The following is a 24,109-nucleotide window of genomic DNA, read 5'->3' as shown; positions in this document are numbered from 1 at the left end:
TAAAAATAGTAGTGGTTCCGTACACTCTGATGCTCATGAAGGGGTACACCAACCAACCAACCAACACAAGCGGAAGGCCCGTTATTACCCAGTAAAGTTAGAGTGAGTAATGTGGGCAGAGACATGCCTATTGCAAACTCCACGAAAAGCGTGAATAACGGGTGGTAGCACACAGGGTGGAGTACAGGACACACACGATAATCAAGGGAGATTGCACGACTGATACTCTGTACATACAGCTTCTAACCTACCTGAAATTCATACTCTGCAGCATTATACAGCCCTATCTATTTGTGCTAATCTTAGCTGTTTTTAGTGTAAACAGATACTTATTTAATGTAAGCCTCATAAGGGCTAAAGTCGGGTTGAAGTTATAACAGGTCATGACCATGTTTATTTAAGCCTAGGATTTCAGTAAACTTTGCACACGCACTTTATGATCTATGGTGGTATATGGAAAACTGCAAAATATAAAATTACTTTTTGGTGCAGATACAGAATCGCAATTTTCACATAAACAGCATGGGAAAGTACATATGGAAAAAGATGTTAAGGATTCCATAAGAATGATTTTTAATTTAATAATTGCCTAGTTCTTATTGTATTTATTGTAGTACAAATGTTTTAATGGTGACAGCAGGAATAGGCCATATCATTGCCATCTTTTTATTAAAGCTCCTATCATGCTGAATTGTAACTAACGTACCTATATCAACTGTATCCAAATAATTGGAAAGTGTTTTTATAATGCATCTTTTATGGTTTTAAATCAACCGAAATAAAGAAAGTTTATAATGATAATGACTACTAGCAATCCTCTTATATTGCCACGTTTCCGCAGCTCTACATACTGGGACTGAAGGTAGTGGTAAGCTGTAGTTCCAGGGTTGGCATGCCCATTTGAGTCTGTGTAGACCTACTAACTTGCATGTTTTAAGGGTTTTAAACAACTCTTGACTAATCTTTTCCCATACTGAGAAATGTTGGAAGTGTATTCCTGACTATGGCAGACGTAAATCTTTTTCCAGAGTTGGCGGGGAAAAAAGTGGTTGGAGGGAAAGTGAACTTGCAAACATTCAGATTTTCGCATGAGCACATCTACACATGCAAATTTGCTCATGCTAAAATGCAGTTCACAAATATTTTCTAGGAGTACTATTTCTTGCCCTACTTTTGTAAATTCTTGTGAATTCACGAAAGCCGTATATCTGCACTTAATGCAACGATGTATATCATCGGTGCACATTTGAGACTTATAATAATTGGGGCCCAAATTTGGTCTGGCGTTAACCATGACCGTTTGTGTTTATTAAAATTCTGTCTCTCTCTATGTATCGTCTGCCTTCACTTGTGAGTGACCGCATTCTGCTCTTTCACAAGGAGCATATCGGCACACAAAGTAGTTTTGTTCGGTGCCAGTAACTACTGTGGCAGTGTGTGCTTTTTGAGACCAAAATCAATTTTAGCTTTTGCCAATGTTTTTTTATAATGGTGAAGGCCGAGCAGCTCCCACACAAATAAGGTTTTACAAAAAGCATGCCAAAGCAAGTCACACATTGACAAAACTAAAAAGATGACCACTAATTTCGGACCTACTGACTTTGCGAATGCTTGTTTATTTTTATGTTTCCCATAATCTTATTGAAAGTGGTTACACTGATTTTCCATTATGAATATTTTTGGGTAATACTAGAATGCATAAACACATTTTACTAAATGATGCTGCAAAGAAATGGTACCTGAAATCTTACAGTAGTTTAACTAAGTGTTTTTTTCCCTGCTTTCATTTTTATATGAACATTTTATTTTGAAAGCAAAGAATCGTCAATCTTGCTTTCAAGCTTCCGCAAATATTTGCATCTAATCAGAAAGCATTCTGGGAGCATTATACATAGCCTCATATTGCTAAACTTTGAAAACATTCGTACACATTTTTATACTGGAACTACTGTCAGTAGTGCAGTCAGAGCTTACAACATTTACTTAGAGCACTCACCCTAATAACAAAGGCTTTCAATTAATGAACCATAAATACATGCTTGAACAGCATTAACACATAGAAACAAATATTACCTTAACTGCAGACAGTTACCTTCCCTGATCCATAATGTGGTGCTGCAAACTACCAGCCAAAGGGTTTGTGCTCTAGGGGGTTGCGCCTACTTGTCCCAAGGACAAAATACACATGCAAACTTGTTGCCCTTGACCCCAAACAATATGTCCTGGGTGTCGGGCTATAGGAATTCCACATCCTTGCACAAATATAGGGCTGGTATGTTCATAGTCTGGTATAATAAGAAAGGAGTCATAATCAAAGACTTGCTATAATCAAAAATCCTACTTAATATGAACCCTGGTATAGTAAAAAAACAACTATTATCGCAGGTTTAATTTAATGAGAACCCAGTCTTAATATTCCAGCTTAATGCATGGTATTGAATGGGACAACCAGAGTTTTTTTAACCAATGGGTAGACTTCTGAACCTTCTCGTCCCTTGGACAAGTAGATATTTATAAAATTCTACACCCTTGATTATTCTGCAGAAGATACGTAGAGGGTTGGGTAGCAGATCCTGATCAATTTAGCTAGGCAAGGAAACCGGTTATATTAATTCTGGGTCTTTAAAATGCTTCTTAATCATTTGGGAAATTGGGGCTTTTAGATTATCTTTCATATATTGACCTTTTTATAGCAGAGAATTCATTAAGTGTATTCAAACAGACCTATTTCTAAAATAGGAGTGGGCTCAGTAAACTTGAACATGAGGATTTTCGTTTGATCATTGGAAGTGTTTTGTGAGATCATCATCTTATTTCTGAGATGGCACTATTGGGAGAGGTGGGGATGGATGGGTTATGTCCTTGTGTTCCTTGAAGAGTTATTTGGTTGAGTTGCCCACTTTCTTTATGTGGGTTTGGATATTGTGTGTGAAATGCATATTTGTAGCCCCCTTTTTAGGTCTCGACTAGCGTAGGCTGCGCAGACATGCGCAGTCTCGCTGGCGAGATTTTATGTTTTTGGGTAGCTTTCACTAGCGGTGTTTAAGCCCCGCCCCTCTTTTCCATTGGCTGGTGTCACAGTTTATGCTAAACAGTGGTCAGCCATTGGAAAAGAGCTTCCAGTGACGTACGCTTTTCTCTTTTAGAGCCGTCCCAGTTGGACTGGCTCGTCTGACTTCCTGCTGGCGTAAAAGGTTTCTTATCTTCTTTATGGGGCCAAACACATGGCCCCATAAAGACAAGAAACCTTTTAGCAGGCGAGGCCGTCCAAGTGGGACGGCAGAAAAAGGCGACAAACGTCATGGCGAGCGCTTGTTATTTTCTTACTGTCACGCGCTATGTCACTGTAATCCGTGATTTATCTGCAGGGAGTCCTTCTATGCCACACACAAGCACCTTCATGGCATTTTGTGCCTCGGCAGTCATCTCTAGCTTCCTTGCATGGAGACAGTACAAGCAATTTCCGGGCGTGTAAGATCCACAGAGCAGTGTTTTTTGTCTCGCAGTTTTATATAGCTCGAATTCAACCTGGAGGTATCGGGGTTCTTTACAGGAGCACCAGCTGTTCCAGACGGGCACATCCATGTTTTGTTAGGCGCAGGGAGATGAAGTGATTTGCCCAGAATCACAAGAGGTTGAGCCGCAGAGACTCGAACCTGGTTGCCCAGCTTCGAGGTCATATGCTCTAACCGTTAGGCCACATCTTAATGAGTCCAGCCTGCAGGGACAGGGGCCCCTGTGCTTACACTCCAGAGTGTGTCACTCCTGGACATGTCACTCTTAAGTTTGTCAGTCCTGTGTGTCTCTCCTGAGGTTATCACTCCTGTATTTATCACTACTGGGTGTGTCATTACTGAGGGTCTCACTCCTGAGTGTGTCACCGGGGCGTGGGGGAGAGCAAACCACCCCGTACTGGTCACAGTGTTCTCTTTGTATGCCGATGCTTGTTTAATCCGGAGATGCGCATGGTGGGCGCTATACCCTGACCTTGTCACATGAGAGCTTGTGTCTCACTCTTCGCCAACCAGCAGGAAGTGCGTGAATCTTCTGGGGGAGATAGACACTTTTTTTTATTTCTTCAAAAAAAAAAACCTTTTTGACATATAGGAAATGGACAGGTCAGATCGCCGTGGAATCACATAACAATGGGAGAATCCTACCAACCAGCAGGGCAGTTAGTTGTCTCTTACACGGCCATTCAGCCGACATCCCGGAGGACCGGCGGCGTCTCAATAAAAACATCATATTCGATAGACCAGTCATGAGTGCTTCTGAGAATGGTGGCTGCATTAGTCCCAGGCCACACTACAGCCTTGCGTGTATGAATGGCAAGCCTACCATTATCCACCATTGCCTACAAACCTGGCCTAGTTCCTGAGAATTAGTAATCAAGTCACAGCTCCCACCCACCGCACACACGCTGTCTCCTCCTTCGTTCCATCTACATGCATACACGTCCACAGTCCTTACATCTAGCCGCAACCAGCTATAGCGCCCCCCGCGTTCAGACCCCGAGTGACCCCATTTAGAGCGCGCCAGTCATATCCAAGTGACACCCCTCTACCCCCTCAACGCATAAGCGTCCATCCCGGCTGTCATACCGACATCGCACACCATCATGCGCCCGTAGGGTCCTGATCTAGTCCCGCGCCCCCCTCAGCCTCGCTGTGATCAATGGATTCGTCACTCTGTGTCTCCCCCTGACCAGCCGTTACGGTGACCCCGGCAGTCAAGTACGTTCTATACAACCCCCAGAAGTTCTTGGGGCGACTTTTCGGGGGTAGCAATTCGCTATATGTCTCCGCCTGTGTGCTGCAATACAGCATATCCCTGGCCCATCGCTTCTTAGTGGGAAGTGGCCCTCTCATCCAACATGCTGCCACAACTCGCCGAGCTATTAACAGCGCCATATCTGTCAGACGTCGCAGTGCCAGCGGGAGAGGCTTGGAATAACCCAGCAACGCCAGTGCTGGGTTGGGTTGTATCTCAGTTTCCAATATCTGGCTCAGTTCCCGAAACACCGCCTTCCAAAACCGGGCTATACCCGAGCAGTGCCAGGCCATATGTATGAAGCCCGCCACTGGGAAATGACAGCGCTCACACTCCGCTGTTAGGCGGAGCCCATACCTATGCAGTCTCTCCGGGGTATAATAGACCCGCTGTAGGTACTTAAAATGTATCAGTCTGTGCCGACCATTTAGGAACACCTTCTTGGTGCTAGAGCAACAGTATTTCCACATCTCATCCGTAATATCCATTTGAAGGTCGGTCTGCCAGTCTCGCCTCGCTGCGGAGCACTGGTGTGTCTTGTGCTGGTCTCCAATTTTTTTAAGGGTCGTGACCAGTTTAGACGGCGCCACCGTTTTAATGACATAGGTAAGTTCCAGGATTTCCGGAGGCTCTGCCATGTCCGGCCCCAACAGAGCCGACAGCGCAATACGGACCCTATGAAATTGAAAGCGCTGGAGTGGCGTAGTCTCAGGTAGAGTCGAGCCGATCTGCTCCCATGTCTTAACCACCCCATCCAGAAACAGATCCGCCATCCTAACGACGCCCAGAGCGCTTTACGCCTGCAGCACTCCTGCTTCTCGCAGGGGGGGGAGCCAGATCGCCCACTCCACCTGCATCAGTGGGGAATACAACAGTACACGGTCTTGCGCCCTCAGTAGCGCATGCCATGCGTGGTTCGTGGCTTTTATCGAATCCAATGTTCCTACACTGCGATCAACCGGCTGGAAGACAGTCGCCGGGAGGGGGAGCGGGTCTGCAAACAGTCGCTCCAATAGCACATGCGGGACATCCGAGTTGGCATGTATCCGCGTATGCAGGTGGGCCGCCTGCGCTACCCTGTAATACCTTTCCAGGTCAGGGGCTCCAAGCCCTCTCATTTCATAAGGGAGCGTCAACACCTTCCATTGAACTCTGGGCTGTTTACCACCCCAGGCCAGTTTAACAAGGGTTTGAGTCAACTGCGCGAAAAATGCCTTAGAGAGCGCTATGGGGATGTTATTGAAGAGGAACAAAAATCTCGGCAGGACCACCATTTTCATGATGGCTATTCTGCCCATCAGAGACAGGGGGAGTCTATTCCACACCTCTACGTCGTCAACGAGGTTGGTGTAAGCCACCCCGTAGTTTTCCCGGAGTAGAACCTCCGGATCCTTGTGGAGCCGAATCCCCAAGTATCGGATTGAGTCTGTCGTCCACTGCAGGGGGTATTCCATAGGGAACGGCAAAGTAACCGGAGTCAGAGGGAATGCCAGCGATTTGTTCCAGTTCACCTTGAGACCAGACAGGGCCCCAAACCTGACCACCTCTCTCAATATGGAAGAGAGATTCTCCTCCGGATCGCGGACGTATAGCAAAGTGTCGTCTGCGTAGGTGGAAATACATATCTTATAGGTGGGAAAGTTAATACCCTCAAATCTATGATATTCTCTCATGGCGCACGCTAAGGATTCCGCCACTAGCGCATATAGGAGGGGGGAAAGGGGACAACCCTGCCGGGTCCCCCTGCCGACTTCGAAGGCCTCCGTAACGTGGTCGCCTATACGCAGCCTGGCAGTAGGTCGATAATACAACGCTCCAAGCATCTGCAGGAAAGGCTCTCCCAGTCCGAGTTTCCTCAAGACCCTCACCATAAAGGGCCATTCCACGGAGTCGAACGCCTTCTCCATGTCTAGGAAGAGAGCTAAGGCCTTGCACTCTGGACGCACATGCTGCATGGCCCCTAGAACTGTGCGGATATTATGTGAGGTTCCTAGACGGGACAAAGCCCGCCTGCTCCGGAGCCACGAGCTCCGGCACCAGCAGCGCCAAGCGCGTAGCCAGGACCTTAGCGTACAACTTGGCGTCGATATTTATCAGGGAGAGCGGCCTGTAGGAACTACACAATTTAGGGGGTCTACCGGGTTTTAAGATGACGACTAACAGAGCCTCTCGCATCGTGTCAGGCATGCTACCTTCCTGGCATATATCATCAAAGAGTCATAAGGTGCGGGAGGAGCTTATCCTGGAAGGCCTTGTAAAAAGCCACCGTAAGCCCGTCTGCTCCCGGGGCACTGCCTGTGTTCATGCCCCCCAGCGCCTCCAGAATCTCATCCTTTTGTACGGGCAACGCCAAAATTCCCTCTGGGAGTTAGATAAAAAGGGCATTTCAATATAACTGAGGTAGTCCTCTATTTCCTCTTCCATTTGAGAGGACTTAGACTTATAGAGTCCAGCATAATAGCCCCTCAATTCGTCTATAATATCTCTCTCACCGGTAATCACCTCCCCAGAAGCAGTAACAAGTTCGTCAATGACCAGGGGCTGCCTAGCGTTGCGGAGTATCCCCGCTAATAATGAGCCCGGGCGCTCGCTCTCCCCATAGGTACGGGCCGTAGCGTACTTGCCCATATGCTGCACCTCCCTATCCGCTTCGCCATTGTATTCAGAAACCAGCTCTTGAATCTGAGCCGCTACCTCAAGATCTGCGGATATCCCATGGCGCTCTTCCAACTGCGCAAGTTGCGTCTCCAGGGCCCCCAGCCGCTGCCGTATGGACTTAAGAACGCTAGAGTGCTTGGCCATAGCTATACCACGAATATAGGCTTTGAACGAGTCCCACACCGTTTGGAAACTCTGAACAGACCCCAAATTAATCGCGAAAAAGGAGTCTGTCGTCCGCCAATTCCCCCCTAAACACCTCGTCTAACAGTGAGTAGGGCGGCAGCCTCCACGTGAACGGCGGAATTCTTTTGACCGGAGTAGCCAGTGTCAAAAGAAGGGGGGAGTGGTCCGACTGAGTACGTGGTAAGACCTCGCACCCCCTGATAACCGCCAGCAGCGACCGTGATGCTAACCAATAGTCGATTTTGGTATGCACGTCATGGTATGCAGAGTAATGCGTATATCCCCCTTTCCCAGGGTGTCTGTGTCTCCAGACATCCACCATGTCAAGTCTAACCAGTTCCGCCTGCATATGCAAGGCGGCAGCCGCCGGGCGGCGCATCTGCCCCGAAGAGCGGTCCAAGTTCGAGTTGAATGTGAAATTAAGGTCACCGCCCCACACCATGCCAGCGTGTACGAATTGCCTGCATTGTGCAGCCAGCGCGGCGTAGAACTCTGGGGTATCATAATTGGGGCCATAGACGTTGACAACGATTAGATCATGACCTTTCCCGACACACCTAGCGATTGAATAACGCCCGTCCGAGTCGGCAGCCAGCATCGTTAATTTCAAGTGTGATCGTGGGTTTACCCATGTGACCACCCCTCTGGAGTGTGACGTAAAGCCCGCCGCCACACTGTTACCCGTCAGCCCATTCGCCGATAGCAATTTACTAGTAAGTGGGAGGTGGGTCTCTTGTATTAGCGCCAGATCATTGTGGTGCCTGTGGAGAGAATTCAACACTTTTCGCAGTTTGCGGAAATCATTCAACCTCCTGACATTCCATGTCAACGCTCTCAGGGCCACATCGCCGTTGTCACCATTCACCACTCTGGGATCAGACATCCCGGCAAGTACATACCATAGTCTCTGCAGCTAAGGGCCCTGCGAGTAGCTCCACCCACCCGTCACCACCGGACAACATAGGTCGAACATGCAAAGATAGAACAGAAGACGTGCCACTCAGCGTACCGTGCGTATCCCAGTCCCCAACCCCAAAACGTCCCCCTAACCTCCCTTCCCCCCTCCCACAGCCGACCGCCCCCAACCTGGCCAGACAGGACCCCGTCCATACCCCCCTCCCCCCATTACAACAAACACTTAGAACCTTCCCCAAACCGGCCCCCGAGGGGTCCATGTGAGCTAACAGCGCTGGGGCAGAGGTCACCAGGCAACAACAACCCCAACCTTTCAACAGGCCACGGCATAGACTTGTCCCCACACCATTGCCCCCATATAACAGTACAGCGTGAGCTGCTGTCCTCTCTTCTCCAATAGGTCTAGGGCGATCCCCAACACCTCCAGCGGGGTCTAAGTGAAGGGGGAGATAGACACTTATGGAGGGGATAGAGTGTAATCCCCACGAGCATGAGAGTACCTCTGAGGCACGTGTGAGGGCGTGTGAGATCCGCAGAGCCGTGTTTTTTGTCTTGTAGGTTTATATAGCTCGAACTCAACCCGGAGGTATCAGGGCGCTTTACATGAGCACCAGCTGTTCCAGACCGGCACATCCATGTTTTATTAGGCGTGGGGAGATGAAGTGATTTGCCCAGAATCACAAGAGGTTGAGACGCAGAGACTCGAACCTGGTTACCAAGCTTCGAGGTCGTACACCGTTAGGCCACATCTTATTGAGTCTAGCCTGCAGGGACAGGGTCCTCTGTACTTACACTCCAGAGCATGTCACTCCTGGGCGGGTTCCTCTTAGGTTTGTCAGTCCTGTGTGTCTTTCCTGAGGTTATCACTCCTGGATGTGTCACTACTGGGTGTGTCATTACTGAGGGTGTCACTCCCGAGTGTGTCACTAGGGCGTGAGGGAGAGCAAACAACCCCGTACTGGTCACCATGTTCTATTTGTATGCCGATGCTTGTTTAAACCCGAGAGGCACACTTCACACGTACTGTAATGTACAAACTACGCACAATCTGTCATGCTCAGTCTTCTGAATGAAAGGCAGCTACTGTTGAATAAATAAACACTGATCATGTCTCTGAAGTCCGCGCTCGGCATTACTCACAGTGAGGACTCTAGAATCTTACTTTCAGAAACTGTTGCTAAGCTCGAAACTGCATTAAAGGTTTGCAACATTTGGCTCCCTCTAACCCACGGCTCTTAACTTCCTTAGCTACGCCTTCTGTGTTGTGTACCGTTCCCATTGTACCCTTCACACTTTGTATCACACAGTGTAGACAAGGGTATTCATAGACCAGTGTAGACACTTTCTAAACAAAAGGGGTCATATGTGGTTCAGCGAAGTGGCAAACCCTCTGCAAGGGTTAACTGGTCAGCTTTCAGTTGACGATTGCTGCATTCAGGTGTTAAACTGGTACTAATGAGGTGCGGCTTTGCTCATACACTGTTAGTAGTTGTTAAACTGTCAAAAAACTGAAATATTACTGCTACATATTGTGCCACATTATGTTACATATTCGACTTTCCTTGCTGCATAATTATGTCAACCCTATTCTTCACTGCCGCTTAATTCTAGTGGCCGTGCTATAGTGCTTTATAGTGTTTAATTAGCTGATGTAAGAAATACCTCATGGGCAGATATTTCTATTGTTCTGGTGTCAATCTGGCACTGACCAGATGTGGCAACAACACCTTGTCACAGCCTGGAGTGCTGGTCCATTGGCAGAACCCCCAATCTGAAGCGAGAATAAACAGTATACATGGGTGGCGGGTCATTATATCCAAATATGTTTTTCTGCCCCTATAGATTTTGTTTCCAAGTATCGCTATCATGTACTGCTAGTAACTGCGGCCTCTGTGGTGGTTCTTTCTGGCTTATCTATACGTCATAGAAATTTTCACCATTCAGAAATAAATAAATCTAAAGGGAAAGTTGAAAGAAATGAAGGGCGACAGCAACTCAAATATTTAGGATTAACAAGTCAGGACTCACGGTGTTACAGTTCGCATGAAGCGCACAACAGGAAGCAGCTACGGATAGGTCACATTATAGTACTTGGTGTCATGTGACACAGAGCGCCACCCTCTGACACAAATGTCACCTGATAAGTAATGTAAACCCTTCTCCCCACCATAATAACAAAAAGATGCAACCAGGTCTGGACTGGCCCAAAAGCAGCAGTAAATGCTGCTCAGTGTGCACATTCACCCTGCCAATAACCAGGATTACTGCCTTCACTATTGAAAAACATAGCCAATAGGTCTCGCCTTTGGGCCCTTACAAATATTTAGTTATGCAGCACAATATCCTTGGTTCTGCAACATCAACCGGTGCATGGCTAAACACTTATAAGGTCACGAAGGCGAGACCTATTGGCTATGCCAATGCTTGTTTATTAAGATAGGGTGAAAGATCAGGGGGATGTTCAGATTTCTCCACCATCTTCCTATTATGCTCTAATGTGACATCTACTAAGGCTTGGTTAATTTTGATAAATTATCATTTAGCACATTTTCTCCTTTAGCCTTGCAGTTAGTTTGGGAGGCCCCTTTCATGAAGGTCGATGGTCAAGCTTTCAGATAAGAGCCTTCAGTGATATTATGATAAAATGTTTTGCGGCTGTGTTGTATCCGGGATGGTGATTTTAGCAGAATCTCCATGACTAGGTATTGTCTTGTCTGTGTATCTGCGGTAGCAATGGGTAATTTTTTTGGTGGGACTGTCTCATGTCAGTGAAGGTACTGATGCTGAAACTCCTTAGTAGAAGAGCAGGACATAAACTTGTCGATGGATGTGTAGCGGACATCCCACTAAGTTGAGGTATATGGAAGCTCCTACTTGATTGAAGTGCAGGGGAGAGGGTATTTTGGTAGCTGAATTCTCTGAAGTTTGTGTGGTCACTTGACCAACCCTACCTGGCTAGCAGGACCCTCAGAAATGACTGTTTCCTTGTGTTCATGCTTGTCTTTCTCTCCTCTGAAGGCTCTGCACCCCGCAACACAATGTTCCCACATACTGGAGGAGACAATTGGAGTAGCAGCGTATTCCCTCAGGATGGGAGCAGACCACACCCCAGGGATGTAAGTATCTGTCATGCTACAGGGAGTAAAGAATGTGAAAAATGAATTGAGAGAAATATGAGAATGGATATTGATGCGTTCCAGTTTAGGAATACATGACATTGGCATCCGAGATATTTAACCTGATGAGTAATGCTTGAAAAGGGCAGAGACCATGTTGTGGAGAAAATGGAAGAATAGTGTTGTAGAGTGGGGTCAAACTGCAACAAAAGGGTATAAGGAATGGGTGAGAAAAAAACCTAATATGGGGACGACTGATATGTGAGATCAAGTTATAATGGAGGATGATGAAAGGGGCAGCTGGGGACAGGTGAACATGAATTTGTGATGTACAAGAATTTGGTATGATTGAAAGAATGGGATTGAGGGATGAATAGGATGTGGCACAGTTGTGAATGTAATGTTGTGTGGAGAGATGAAGGGCATGTCACACTGGAGGAATGAAAGATGTGTGTGAGGGGGGAATTAAGGACCCTTGACAGTGGAAGGATGGAGGACCAATGAGAATCAAAGGATGAAGGACCAATGACAGTCTAGGTATGAAAGGCCCATAAGAATTTGAGAGCTGGTGACTTTTGTGAATGGGCTGAGCAATGCGGCAGTGGGAAGAGGGAAATGAGACTATGGAAAGAACTAAAAATAAAGTGCAAAACTACTAACCTATTTAAAAGCTACTCTAATCATGACCATATATAAATAACATGCTCACTAAGAAATAATGAACTTGTTTTACAGCAGCTGTATAGTGCATTCTCTCAATGAAGTTTTGAATTGGATTCCTGAAGTAGTGCTCTTCGTTTAAGACATTATAGATTGGATCGGCGCCCGTAGTGTCAAGGGTAACCGCACCCCATGTTCTGGAAAAGTGTTCTGCGTGCCTGATAGATTGATGTAGTCAATGGGGATTAGTGATGTTCCTTGTATGTGTGTATCCCTAGTGTACATCTGATTAGGAAAATTCCTAACAGGATTTCATGGATGACATTGGGGACCTCTTCAGAAGCCTTCATGGTTCCTTTCAGATAATAAAGCAGATGGTAGCATGGGACTTAAGTTAACAAGCACCAATATATTCAATCATACCTCCATCGTGAAGCAAGAAAGACTCAATAACAGGTTTGTGTAGTGCCATTGGTTTTCTTCAGTTTAAGGAGTGCCTCACTATAGTGCTGCCTCCAACAGCTCATTGATTTATTATGTTGTCTCATGTATTTTCTTCACCATGTTAACTTCCATAATTGAAAGAAAAACCAGGAACACCACATAAACTGTTCATAGGTATTTTTTTGTTGCTTATCTCTGGAAATACTCGTCGATTTCTTCAGCCACGATCCCTCAATGCGTCGATTCTTGCAGCGGCGACAGGCGCTGCGTCGGTTTCATCAGCGGTACGGCGGTGCAAGGAGATTCTTCTTGCACCATGGTGTTGCGTCTAAAAACTGTCGCAAGAAGAGCGATGCGCCGCATTGCTTTCCAGCTCCCTGCAGCAGAAACAACCTTCAGAGGCCCCAGACAGTCACAGGCACCTCTTGGCAGGTCAGAACTCCCAGCAAGGAAGTTCAGGGGAGCTGGGGGTGAAGTCTGTGTTCCAGAGACTTCAAAAGAGGAGGCAAGCTCTTGGAGACTTTCCTCAAGCAGGGGACACATCAAAGGCCTTCTCCTTTCTTTTGCAGAAACAGCAAACTGCAGGCAAACCCCAGACACACAGCAAGGGCAGTACTTCTCCTTAGTTTCTTCAGCTCTTCTCCATGGCAAAGGTTTCTCTTGATTCCAGCAGTACTCTAAAGTTCAGGGGTTTTAGGTCTAATACTTGTACCCCAAAATGTCTTTGTTCTCTTTGTGCAAGGGTCTCAGATCACAGTCCAAACCAGTTCTGGCCTCTCTGGTGCAGCTGCCCGGCAGGAGGTGGAGAGCGCATTGTGTAAGGCAGACAGGGCCTATTCAGGTGCAAGGGATATCTCTTCCCACCACTCTAAATGCAGACCGGGCCTATTCAGGTGTTAGTGAGAACTCCTCCCTCTACTCTGAATGCAGCCCAAGTCTATTCAGCCCAGCCCTGACTCATTCAGGAAAGGCAGGACACACATCAGTGGCTGTCTGAGAGAATGCACCTCCCTAGCCCCTGTCTCTCCACAACCAGACCGTCCATACACAAACAGGCAGAGGCACCCAGAATGGTTAAACAAGAAAATGCCTACTTTCTAAAAGTCAGAACACAAAACAATGAACCCGGCACCGTACTACCGTACACTCCTACTACTAATGGAGTAACGAACAGTCAACTCTTTTATCTGTCATATGGAATTTTTATTAGACTATTCCTGTTTCTTATTAATTTAAAAATTGATCAAAACAATTTTTGGGACTGAAAAAGAAACACAGACTTATCAAATTCACACATGAACTTACACGTATATACAATTCACATTAACATACACTTAAAGTCAAAAATGGACTTGGACACTGAAAAAATTATTGGCAACAGCTTGCAACATGACAAAAGTAGCAAATGAATTCATACATTAATCTGATGCAAAACACATTTTTAGGAAACATTTACATCATATACAAAATTTAGTAGCCAACATGAAAATATCCAATGTTATGAACCACATGAGTTATTCCAACTCCAGCTTCAAAAGAGTGTCTGAATAGTATATCAATCCTTTATCCAATAATTTCCTTCAAATCTCGCCGCATTCAGAATTAACTAAATGCCTCCCAAAATGCCAACGCGTTTCAAGACCCAGGCGAATAGTACTGGGACTATCATCAGGGCTTCATATAAATGCACCGGATATTCTACAAAAAACAAAATAAATAAATGATGCAAAACCAGCGTCAACCCGATCTAACTCTCTTGTACATGTAACTAACTTAGTGAGTACCTGTTTTCTAGAGATGGGGCGGCCGCTCCAGCTCGATTGCTCCAAGAGTTTTTGGCTTTTCTGTCACTGGACTAGTTTATGTTACTGCCTACAAGGCTCCCTTAACACTTTGCCAGTATGAATTTCTGAAATGAAAGATCCAAAGTATTGAATATATCTACTGCTACTCTTGACTTACACCCCCAGAGGGAAGCACCAAAAAGATATGTACCTTTACTGCAGAGTATGGGCAGGACTGAGTTCCTTGAAGACTCTTTATTCTACAAATGAAAAAACGATGTTGTCCTCATTTAACAATGTGTCCAAACAGGCAAAATGCATGAAGCACTTAAAAACACTATTAACAAGCGGACTTACTTTACCGCATCTTCACCAATTCAAAACACTGAATGTAATGGACTTTCCTTTTGCTCAAATACGGGCGTGCTTTCCCTCATGGGTATTATCTATAAGAAGTACAAACGTAAGCGCATTTAAGCATACGGTCGTATGTTATTTAGTATTGTAATTTTTAACCAAACAAACACAGGGGCAAAACAGTGACTTACTTTTCACTCATAAACGAGAAGGAATATTCAACTCGTGCACCATGCTGGTTGTAACTCAACTCGGCATCCAAACCAGAGCACTTCCTGTTTGGAGAGCTATGATTCATGGGGAAAAGGAAATTTGCCCAATCAAAACGCTCTAAAGTCCCTCTTTTTGCAAATGCTCATGAATTGCATTATGGGATTTGTAGTATACACACTACACTCTAGCTAATTCAGTCATACCATTCAATCCAGTGGAAGCACTGTCAAATTTTAAAATGAGATAAGCTTCCTTTCTCAATAATGCGGCATCAATATCAAAATAGTGTTTGGTTGTTTCAAAGCTAGACAAAGCCGTCCATTTAAAATCCTTCTCAGTATGGGAATTGTCAATAAAGTGTTGCACCATAGGGGCAGTCAACACTTTCTTTTTAATCCTAGAACGGTGCTGCGTGATCCTTTGATTTATTTGTTGATTTGTTTTGCCAATATATAATAAGGCACACGGGCAGACAATTGCATACACTATGTTTTTTGATTTGCAATTAGTGAATTCTGAATGGCGCCATTTGGTACCATTATGGGAAAATTCAACACCTTCAATGGTTGAATCGCAAGCTGCACACGCTCCACATTTATGATGGCCCTCAACCAGTTTCAATTGCCATTGCGTTCTTAAAGACTCTTTATTTTGAATGGGAAAGTTTTCTGCTCGTACTAGTTGTTGACCAATTCTCTTGTTTTTTTTCATTGCGAACAGGGGTTTTGGAAAAACGCATTCTAATTTTTCAAGCAAGTGCCAATTTTTCATTATAACTTGCCTGAATCTGTTTGTTTCCGGACCAAAAGTGGTTCCTCCTTTTGTAAAAGATCTTCCCGAGGCGTGTACCACGCTCTCTTTATTGAATGCTTCAAGAGCTTTTTTGGGTACCCACGAAGGATCATCTGTTCTTTAAATAACGCAGAATGATGTTCAAAATCTGATTTTGATGAACAATTGCGACGTTACCGTGGAGCTCAGTCCGGATATGCCCTATATCCAAACCCTTGCGAGTAAAAACCCGCTCTAAATTGCAAAAACCTATCTGGGTTAAGCATAAAAAGCATATCCGGACTGAGCTCCACGGTCATTTCCTACTAGAGCACTTGCGAGCTGGTACTATCCCTTGGGATCTTCAAGTGAAGAACATACCAGTTGTATTTACTGAGGATTTGGAATACAGAAAAGGGATCAGCTACATAAACACCAAGTGTAGCCCTGATTTAATGGTTCATACCATTGAAACGGCGCAAAGATTGTGCTTGAAAGAAGTGGAAGAGCTAGACAAATTAACACAAGCGATTAAGGATAATCACTCTGTGGTGGAAGCAAAAAATTTATTAGAGAAATAGAAAAAGAAATGTTGCCATTTAAAGATAATACCATTAGCCTTAAGACTGCTAAATTTGAAAGAGACACAAAATCATTCAATATAGATCAAGTATATCGTTTCCTTAAAGACAAGTTCTACACATCGGTTGAGTCACGTAGGGCTTTATCAAACTTTAAGGGACGCTCAAGGAATAGTTTTCTCACTTTTTCGGAAACGTAATCTTCAGAAACCTCCAGTGATTCAGACTCTAGGGCTGGTCCTTCACGTAAGCAGGTTGCTTTTTTAGACCAAGGCGAACCGAGGAAGATTCAAACACCAGCCGTGGGAGATGAGGACTCTACGACAACACTACAAGTCGTGAAACCCTCTAGTATTATTAATCTATTACAGAGGCAATTGACAAAAGAGGAATCTTCCGTATTAGAACTGGGCCTTAAATTTGTCCCCAGTAGAATTACTGATTTTACCAAAATGAAATTGGAGGCATTAGAGTTTTGCCGAAAAATTCGCCTGTAGACATTTTGCCATGGAAAAGTATATACTAAAATGAATGAGGTTTCTGGCCTTTCTAATAAATCGAAATTTGTCCCATTCCCACATACAGTACCAAAAGAAATTTTGGCTTATGAACAAGCGGTGTTATCAGGCATCAGCCAATTAGAAAGAAAGAAAGTCTTCATTAAACATAATATCACGAGACGGCAGCAATTGGCCATTGAGAGTTTGAAACGGGACACATCGGTGGTGATAAATCAAGCCGATAAAGGCGGTACCGTAGCCATCTGGCCTAAGGAAATGTATGTGTATGAAGGAAGGCAGCAGGTGAACAACCAGGAGTGGTACTGCAAGGTCAAGGATGATCCAACTAAGTCTACTCAAGAGGTTATTTTTGGAATATTGAGAACAGGGTTTGACAGCGGATTCTTGGGTCCGAAAGAGTTTGAATATTTGTCCAAAAAGTTCCGAAGGATCCCAGTCTTATATTTTTTACCCAAAGTACATAAGAGGTTGGATAATCCCCCGGGCAGGCCAATAGTGTCCGGGAGTGATTCTCTATTAGAGTCCATTTGCAAATACGTGGATTTTTTCCTTAAACCCTTCTTGACCGAGGTACCTTCTTATGTGCGTGACACGGCTGATTTTATCAATAAGATTGAAGGCCATGAATTTGATGAGTTAACCCAATGGATGGTGTCGTTTGACGTCACCTCATTATACACGCAGATACCCCAAGATGAGGCACTTCAAGTGACTGAGGCCTACTTGGAGGAAAGACCTCGTCCTCATAGGGTACCCTCACAGTTTATTCTTCAACTAGCAGAGGTTGCCTTAAAGAAAAATTATTTCAGATTTGATGATTCCTTTTTTATTCAGATCAAAGGATCAGCTATGGGCTGTCCGTTTGCCCCAGAAATGGCGATCCTCTTTATGGCCAAATATGAGGATAGATTTATTTTTAACAACAATCCATTTAAAGAGCATATAGCGCAATGGTTGCGCTATATAGATGACATCTGGTGCTTGTGGAATGGGTCTAAGGAAGAGTTGGAAAGTTTCTATGGTTGGCTAAACACCCGCCATCAGGATATCAAATTTACATTGACCATGAGCAGGACAAAGCTGACGTTTTTGGATGTTGAAGTAGCGTCCAATGATAAAAAGTTAACAACTACTTTGCATAGAAAGGCAACTGATAAAAATACCATCCTTCACCATACAAGTGCTCATCCTAGGAGCTTGAAAGAAAATCTTCCGTATGGACAACTATTACGGATACGTCGTAATTGTTCATCAAAATCAGATTTTGAATATCATTCTGCGTTATTTAAAGAACAGACGATCCTTCATGGGTACCCAAAAAAGCTCTTGAAGCATTCAATAAAGAGAGTGTGGTCCAAAAGAAGGAGAAACCACTATTGGAACGTATGATTTGTGCGACCACTTTTGGTCCGGATACAAACAGATTCAGGCAAGTTATAATGAAAAATTGGCACTTACTTGAAAAATTAGAATGCGGCTTTCCAAAACCCCTGTTCGCAATGAAAAAAAACAAGAGTATTGATCAACAACTAGTACGAGCAGACCTCTTTCCCATTCAAAATAAAGAGTCTTTAAGATCGCAATGGCAATTGAAACTGGTTGAGGGCCATCATAAATGTGGAGCGTGTGCAGCTTGCGATTCAACCATTGAAGGTGTTGAATTTTCCCATAATGGTACCAAATGGCGCCATTCAGAATTCACTAATTGCAAATCAAAAAACATAGTGTATGCAATTGTCTGCCCGTGTGCCTTATTATATATTGGCAAAACAAATCAACAAATAAATCAAAGGATCACGCAGCACCGTTCTAGGATTAAAAAGAAAGTGTTGACTGCCCCTATGGTGCAACACTTTATTGACAATTCCCATACTGAGAAGGATTTTAAATGGACGGCTTTGTCTAGCTTTGAAACAACCAAACGCTATTTTGATATTGATGCTGCATTATTGAGAAAGGAAGCTTATCTCATTTTAAAATTTGACAGTGCTTCCACTGGATTGAATGGTATGACTGAATTAGCTAGAGTGTAGTGTGTATACTACAAATCCTATAATGCAATTCATGGGCATTTGCAAAAAGAGGGACTTTAGAGCGTTTTGATTGGGCAAATTTCCCTTTCCCATGAATCATAGCTCTCCAAACAGGAAGTGCTCTGATTTGAGATGCCGAGTTGAGTTACAACCAGCATGGTGCATGAGTTGAATATTCCTTCTCGTTTTTGAGTGAAAAGTAATTCGCTGTTTTACCCCTGTGTTTGTTTGGTTAAAAATTACAATACTAAAAAACATACGACCCTATGCTTAAATGCACTTATGTTTGTACTTCTTATAGATAATACCCGTGAGGGAAAGCACGCCCGTATTTGAGCAAAAGGAAAGTCCATTACATTTAGAGTTTTGAATTGGTGAAGATGCGGTAAAGTAAGTCCGCTTGTTAATAGTGTTTTAAAGTGCTTCATGCATTTTGCGTGTTTGGACACATTGTTAAATGAGGACAATATTGTTTTTTCATTTGTAGAATAAAGAGTCTTCAAGGAACTCAGTCCTGCCCATACTCTGCAGTAAAGGTACATATCTTTTTGGTGCTTCCCTCTGGGGGTGTAAGTCGAGAGTAGCAGTAGATATATTCAATACTTTGGATCTTTCATTTCAGAAATTCATACTGGCAAAGTGTTAAGGGAGCCTTGTAGGCAGTAACATAAACGAGTCCAGTGACAGAAAAGCCAAAAACTCTTGGAGCAAACGAGCTGGAGCGGCCGCCTCATCTCTAGAAAACAGGTACTCACTAAGTTAGTTGCATGTAAAAGAGAGCGAGTTAGTTCGGGTTGACGCTGGTTTTGCATCATTTATTTATTTTGTTTTTTGTAGAATATCCGGTGCATTTATATGAAGCCCTGATGCTAGTCCCAGTACTATTCGCATGGGTCTTGAAACGCGTTTGCATTTTGGGAGGCATTTAATTAATTCTGAATGCGGTGAGATTTGAAGGAAATTATTGGATAAAGGATTGATATACTATTCAGACACTCTTTTGATGCTGAAGTTGGAATAACACATGTGGTTCATAACATTGGATAATTTCATGTTTATTACCAAATTTTGTATATGATGTACATTTTTCCTAAAAATGTGTTTTGCATCAGATTAATGTATGAATTATTTTGCTGCTTTTGTCATGTTGCAAGCTGTTGCCAATAATTTTTTCATAGTGTCTGTCCATTTGTCTTTAAGTGTATGTTAATGTGAATTGTATAGTAAGTTCATGTGTGAATTTGATAAGTCTGTTTCTTTTTCAGTCCCAAAAATTGTTTTGATCAATTTGTAAATTATTAAGAAACAGGAATGGTCTAATAAAAATTCCATTCGGACAGATAAAAGAGTTGACTGTTCGTTACACCATGAGTAGTAGGAGTGTACGGTAGTTCATTGTTTTGTGTTCTGAATTTTGAATAGCCCTACCTGGCCCCGGTTCGTTGGGCTTAACCCCTATAGGTTTTTACTTTCTAAAAGTGGCATTTTCAAACACAATTTAAAAACCATCTTTAGTAAAAGATGTGTTATTACATTCTGAGTTAAGAGAGCCTAAACTTTATTTTTCTATCTTATCCATATGGGAAGATATGCTTGTAAAATGTTACAAAGCATTCCCCACTGTCATGTGGGGCAAGATAGCATTCCAGTAGTGAAAAGCGAAATGGGCTGTATTTTACTATCGGCATTTCCAACCTTTCACATACACTGCCCCCTGCCCACAGGGGTACCTTGGGCCTACCTTAGGGGTGACAACAATGTAAGAAAAGGGAAGGTTAGGGCCTGGCAAGTGGGTGCGCTTGCCAAGTCGACATGGCAGTTGACTGCGAACAGACACTACAGTGGCGGTCTGAGTGACTGTTTCAGAACTACTCATGTGGGTGGCACAATCAGTGCTGCACTAGTAGTATCCGATTTACCAGCCGCGGCACACTCTGTGCACTTTACTGGGGACTGACCAGTAAATCAAATATACCAATCCGGGAGAACCAATCATAATACCAATTTACAGAGAGCATATGCACTTTAGCACTGATCAGCAGTAGTAAAGTGGCCAGAGTCCTAAAACCAACAACATGTCAGGAAAAAATAGGAGGAAGAAGCAAAAAGTTTGGGGTAACCCTGCAAAAAGGGCCAAGTCCAACACTCCCCTTTATACTCAACCCAGCTGTCCATATCAACAGAGGCATGAATACACTGTACCTCAAAGCCATACAGCCTGTAGATAACTTGCAACAGCGAAAACTACCAACCTTGTGTAATCAGTCCTTAGGGTCATTAGGGCATACAAGTGTATCCTCATGCCAATGACCTGCATAAAGGCAATATCTATTTTCTTTGATGAGGGCTGTATGCAGGACACATAAACTAACAAATGTGCTTACATTTTTCTGATAGTCTCCCTTTCAGGAGATGAAGCAATGAGTAGGTAGAATAAGTTCTGATAACATGAGAGGGATATACACGGGGGCAAGCGTTGTGAAGAAGGCTACCTGAAGCATGAGAGAAAGCGACAAGAGTGCGGAGGAAGGTGTGATCTATGGTGCATTTCGACGAGCAGTAAAGTAGTTCTAGGCAGGAGTAGAGTACAACAGCTACAGAAACTCTGCACCCTCAGGGAGCAGTCAAGATTTTGTATTTAAATGGATTCATTGGCTTTTATTTTCTTATATGCAGAAACTGCCCTGTTAGAAATGGGGGTCTTTAGTTGGCAATAGTTTGCACCTTTGTCCAAGTAGGGACCGTTCTTCCTAGTCAGGATAAGGGAGTTACGCCCTTAGACAACCCTTTCTCACCCCCTTGGTAGCTTGGCACGAGCAGACAGGCTTATCTCAGTGTGAAGCATTTGTGCACCCATACAGTAATACAGTGAAAACACTACAAATGGACACCACACCAGTTTAGAAAAATAAGTAATCTTTATCTAAGCCAAACAAAACCAAAGTGACATAAATCCACACTACATATACCAAGATATCCTCAAAAAATAGGTTATTCACAGAAATAAAGCTTGTAGCAACAATCCCCCCTGGAGATATTACAACGGCTTGACAGATGGAAATCCAAAGTACGGTGCAGACCGCGGAGCTACAAAGACCCCCAAAGAACAGTACCTTGGATGACGATGAAAGCAAAGATGGTGCACAGTGTCGGGAAGGTGATGCTTCGTTGGTGCCGGGCGCCGTTGGTTCCTTACGGCCACAGTGGTGGTGATGCATCAGTTCCTTACAGCCCCAGGGGAGGTGAGGCGTCTGCTCCTTACTGTTGCCAGGGAGGTGATGTCACGGTGGCGGCTCTGTGTCTATTCCTTACGACGGTGCAGTGGCGATGGATTCAGGAAGTCACCCACGTAAAGTATCGGCTTCGTGATGATGAAGCACCGGCATCGATGAGGTCGCGGCTGCAGTGCGAGTCAGGGCAGTGCATTGTGAGAGTCACGAGCGATGCCCGCGGCTCCGATGCAGGCAGCGGCCTCGGTGAAGGCTTCTGAGTCGATACAGTGCGGCATCGGCAGGCATTGGGGCAGCAGTCTAAGACCTGGCTGTGCGTCGTGCTCTTCACGAGCGGTGCCCACGGCTTCGTTGCAGGTCGTGGCGTTGCTTGCCGGTGTTCAATTTCCATCTCTGGCAGCTATAACCGCAGTTCCAGATGCTGGAGGACATAGGAAATTAAGTCTTTGTATCCATGAGACTTCAGAACCGGAGGCAAGCTCTACACCAAGCCCGTGGAGATCTTCAAGCCACATACACCGCACACAGCAAAATCTTGGTCCTCTCCTTGGCAGAAACAACCACTGCAGGCCAACCCCACACAGCACAGGGGCAGTACTTCTCCTTCAGCTTTCCCAGCTCTTCTCCTTGGCAGACGTTCCTCTTGAGTCCGGAAGTAATCTAAAGTTCTTGGGTCCAGGCCCCAATATTTATACCACATTTCTTTTTGCTCTCTTGTGGGAGAGAGTGTCTGTGCTCAGTCCAAACCAGTTCTGTCCTCTCTGGTCCAGCTTCTTGGCAGGAGGTGGAGATAGCATTGTGTAAGACAGACCAGGCCTATTCAGCTGCAGGGAAATCTCCTCCCACTGCTCTAAATGCAGCCCATGTCTATTCAGCCCTGCCCTGGCTCATTCAGGAAAGGCAAGGCACACATGAACCCCTCAGTGGTTGTCTGAGAGAATGCGTATCTACAGCTCCTGTCACTCCAAAGCCAGACAGTTGATGCACAAACCAGCGGAGGCACACAGGATGGCTAAGCAAGAAAATATCCACTTTCTAAAAGTGATATTTTCAATCTCACAATGTATAAATCATCTTTCTTAAAAGATGCATTTATATATTCTGAGCGAAGGCATACTAAACTCAACCTTTCTATCTTGTCCTAATGGAAAGTCATACTTACAGTATGTTATAAATAAACTTCTATTCTATCCTACGGACCAGATAGCTTTTCAATAGTGAAAAACGAAATACACTGCGTTTCACTATCGGGACATGTGACACACATCAGTACATGTCCAACCTTTCACATACACTGCACTCTGCCGACAGAAGTACCGTGGGCCTACCTTAGGGGTGTCTTACATGTAAGTAAAGGAAAGGTTATGGTCAAGCAAGTGGGTGCACTTGCCAGGTCGACATGGCAATAAAAACTGCACGCAGACACTGTGAACACTTTGAAAGGCTGCTTGTGTGGGTGGCACAATCAGTGCTGCAGGCCCCTAGAAGCATTTGATTTACAGGCCCTGCGCACACACCGTGCAATGTACTAGGATCTTAGTAGTAAATCAAATATGCCTATCTTGGAAATGCCAATCCCTAAACCCAATTTACAGGGCAAGCATATGCACTTTAGCACTGATCAGCAGTAGTAAAGTGCTCTGAGTCATAAAACCAACAAACATAGGTCAGAAACAAGAGGCCAAAAAGTCTGGAGGTAAACCAGCTGAAAAACCAGGTCTACCACATCCAGAGACCAGACTTTTGCTTGCATGCATCTTGTTTCTGATTATCTGAGATTCCACTGTAGCAGAACATGACCGGCTCCTCTGGCAGAGAAGCAGGGCAGAAATAGTCCACACACTCATTACATTCCATGAGAGAAACTCAT

The 24,109-nt window shown here is 44.5% G+C and overlaps 1 protein-coding gene across 6 annotated transcripts in view; it reads left to right on the top strand.

Moving 5' to 3' along the window:
• LOC146871272 (uncharacterized) overlaps window positions 1-24,109 on the top strand; it is a 777,218-nt gene that overhangs the window by 505,954 nt on the left and 247,155 nt on the right. For all 6 annotated transcript variants that reach the window (XM_085650739.1, XM_085650741.1, XM_085650754.1 and 3 more), the window contains exon 2: window positions 11,548-11,645. In XM_085650739.1, the coding sequence (XP_085506865.1) occupies window positions 11,568-11,645 (78 nt within the window). In that variant the 5' untranslated portion in view covers window positions 11,548-11,567. The remainder of the gene's footprint in view (window positions 1-11,547; window positions 11,646-24,109) is intronic.

This window comes from Triturus cristatus, chromosome 1_1 (assembly GCF_964204655.1).
Source record: "Triturus cristatus chromosome 1_1, aTriCri1.1, whole genome shotgun sequence".
Taxonomy (NCBI): Eukaryota; Metazoa; Chordata; class Amphibia; order Caudata; family Salamandridae; genus Triturus; species Triturus cristatus.
Note: the sequence above shows the minus strand (reverse complement) of the source record. Positions and strands in the feature narration are given on the sequence as shown.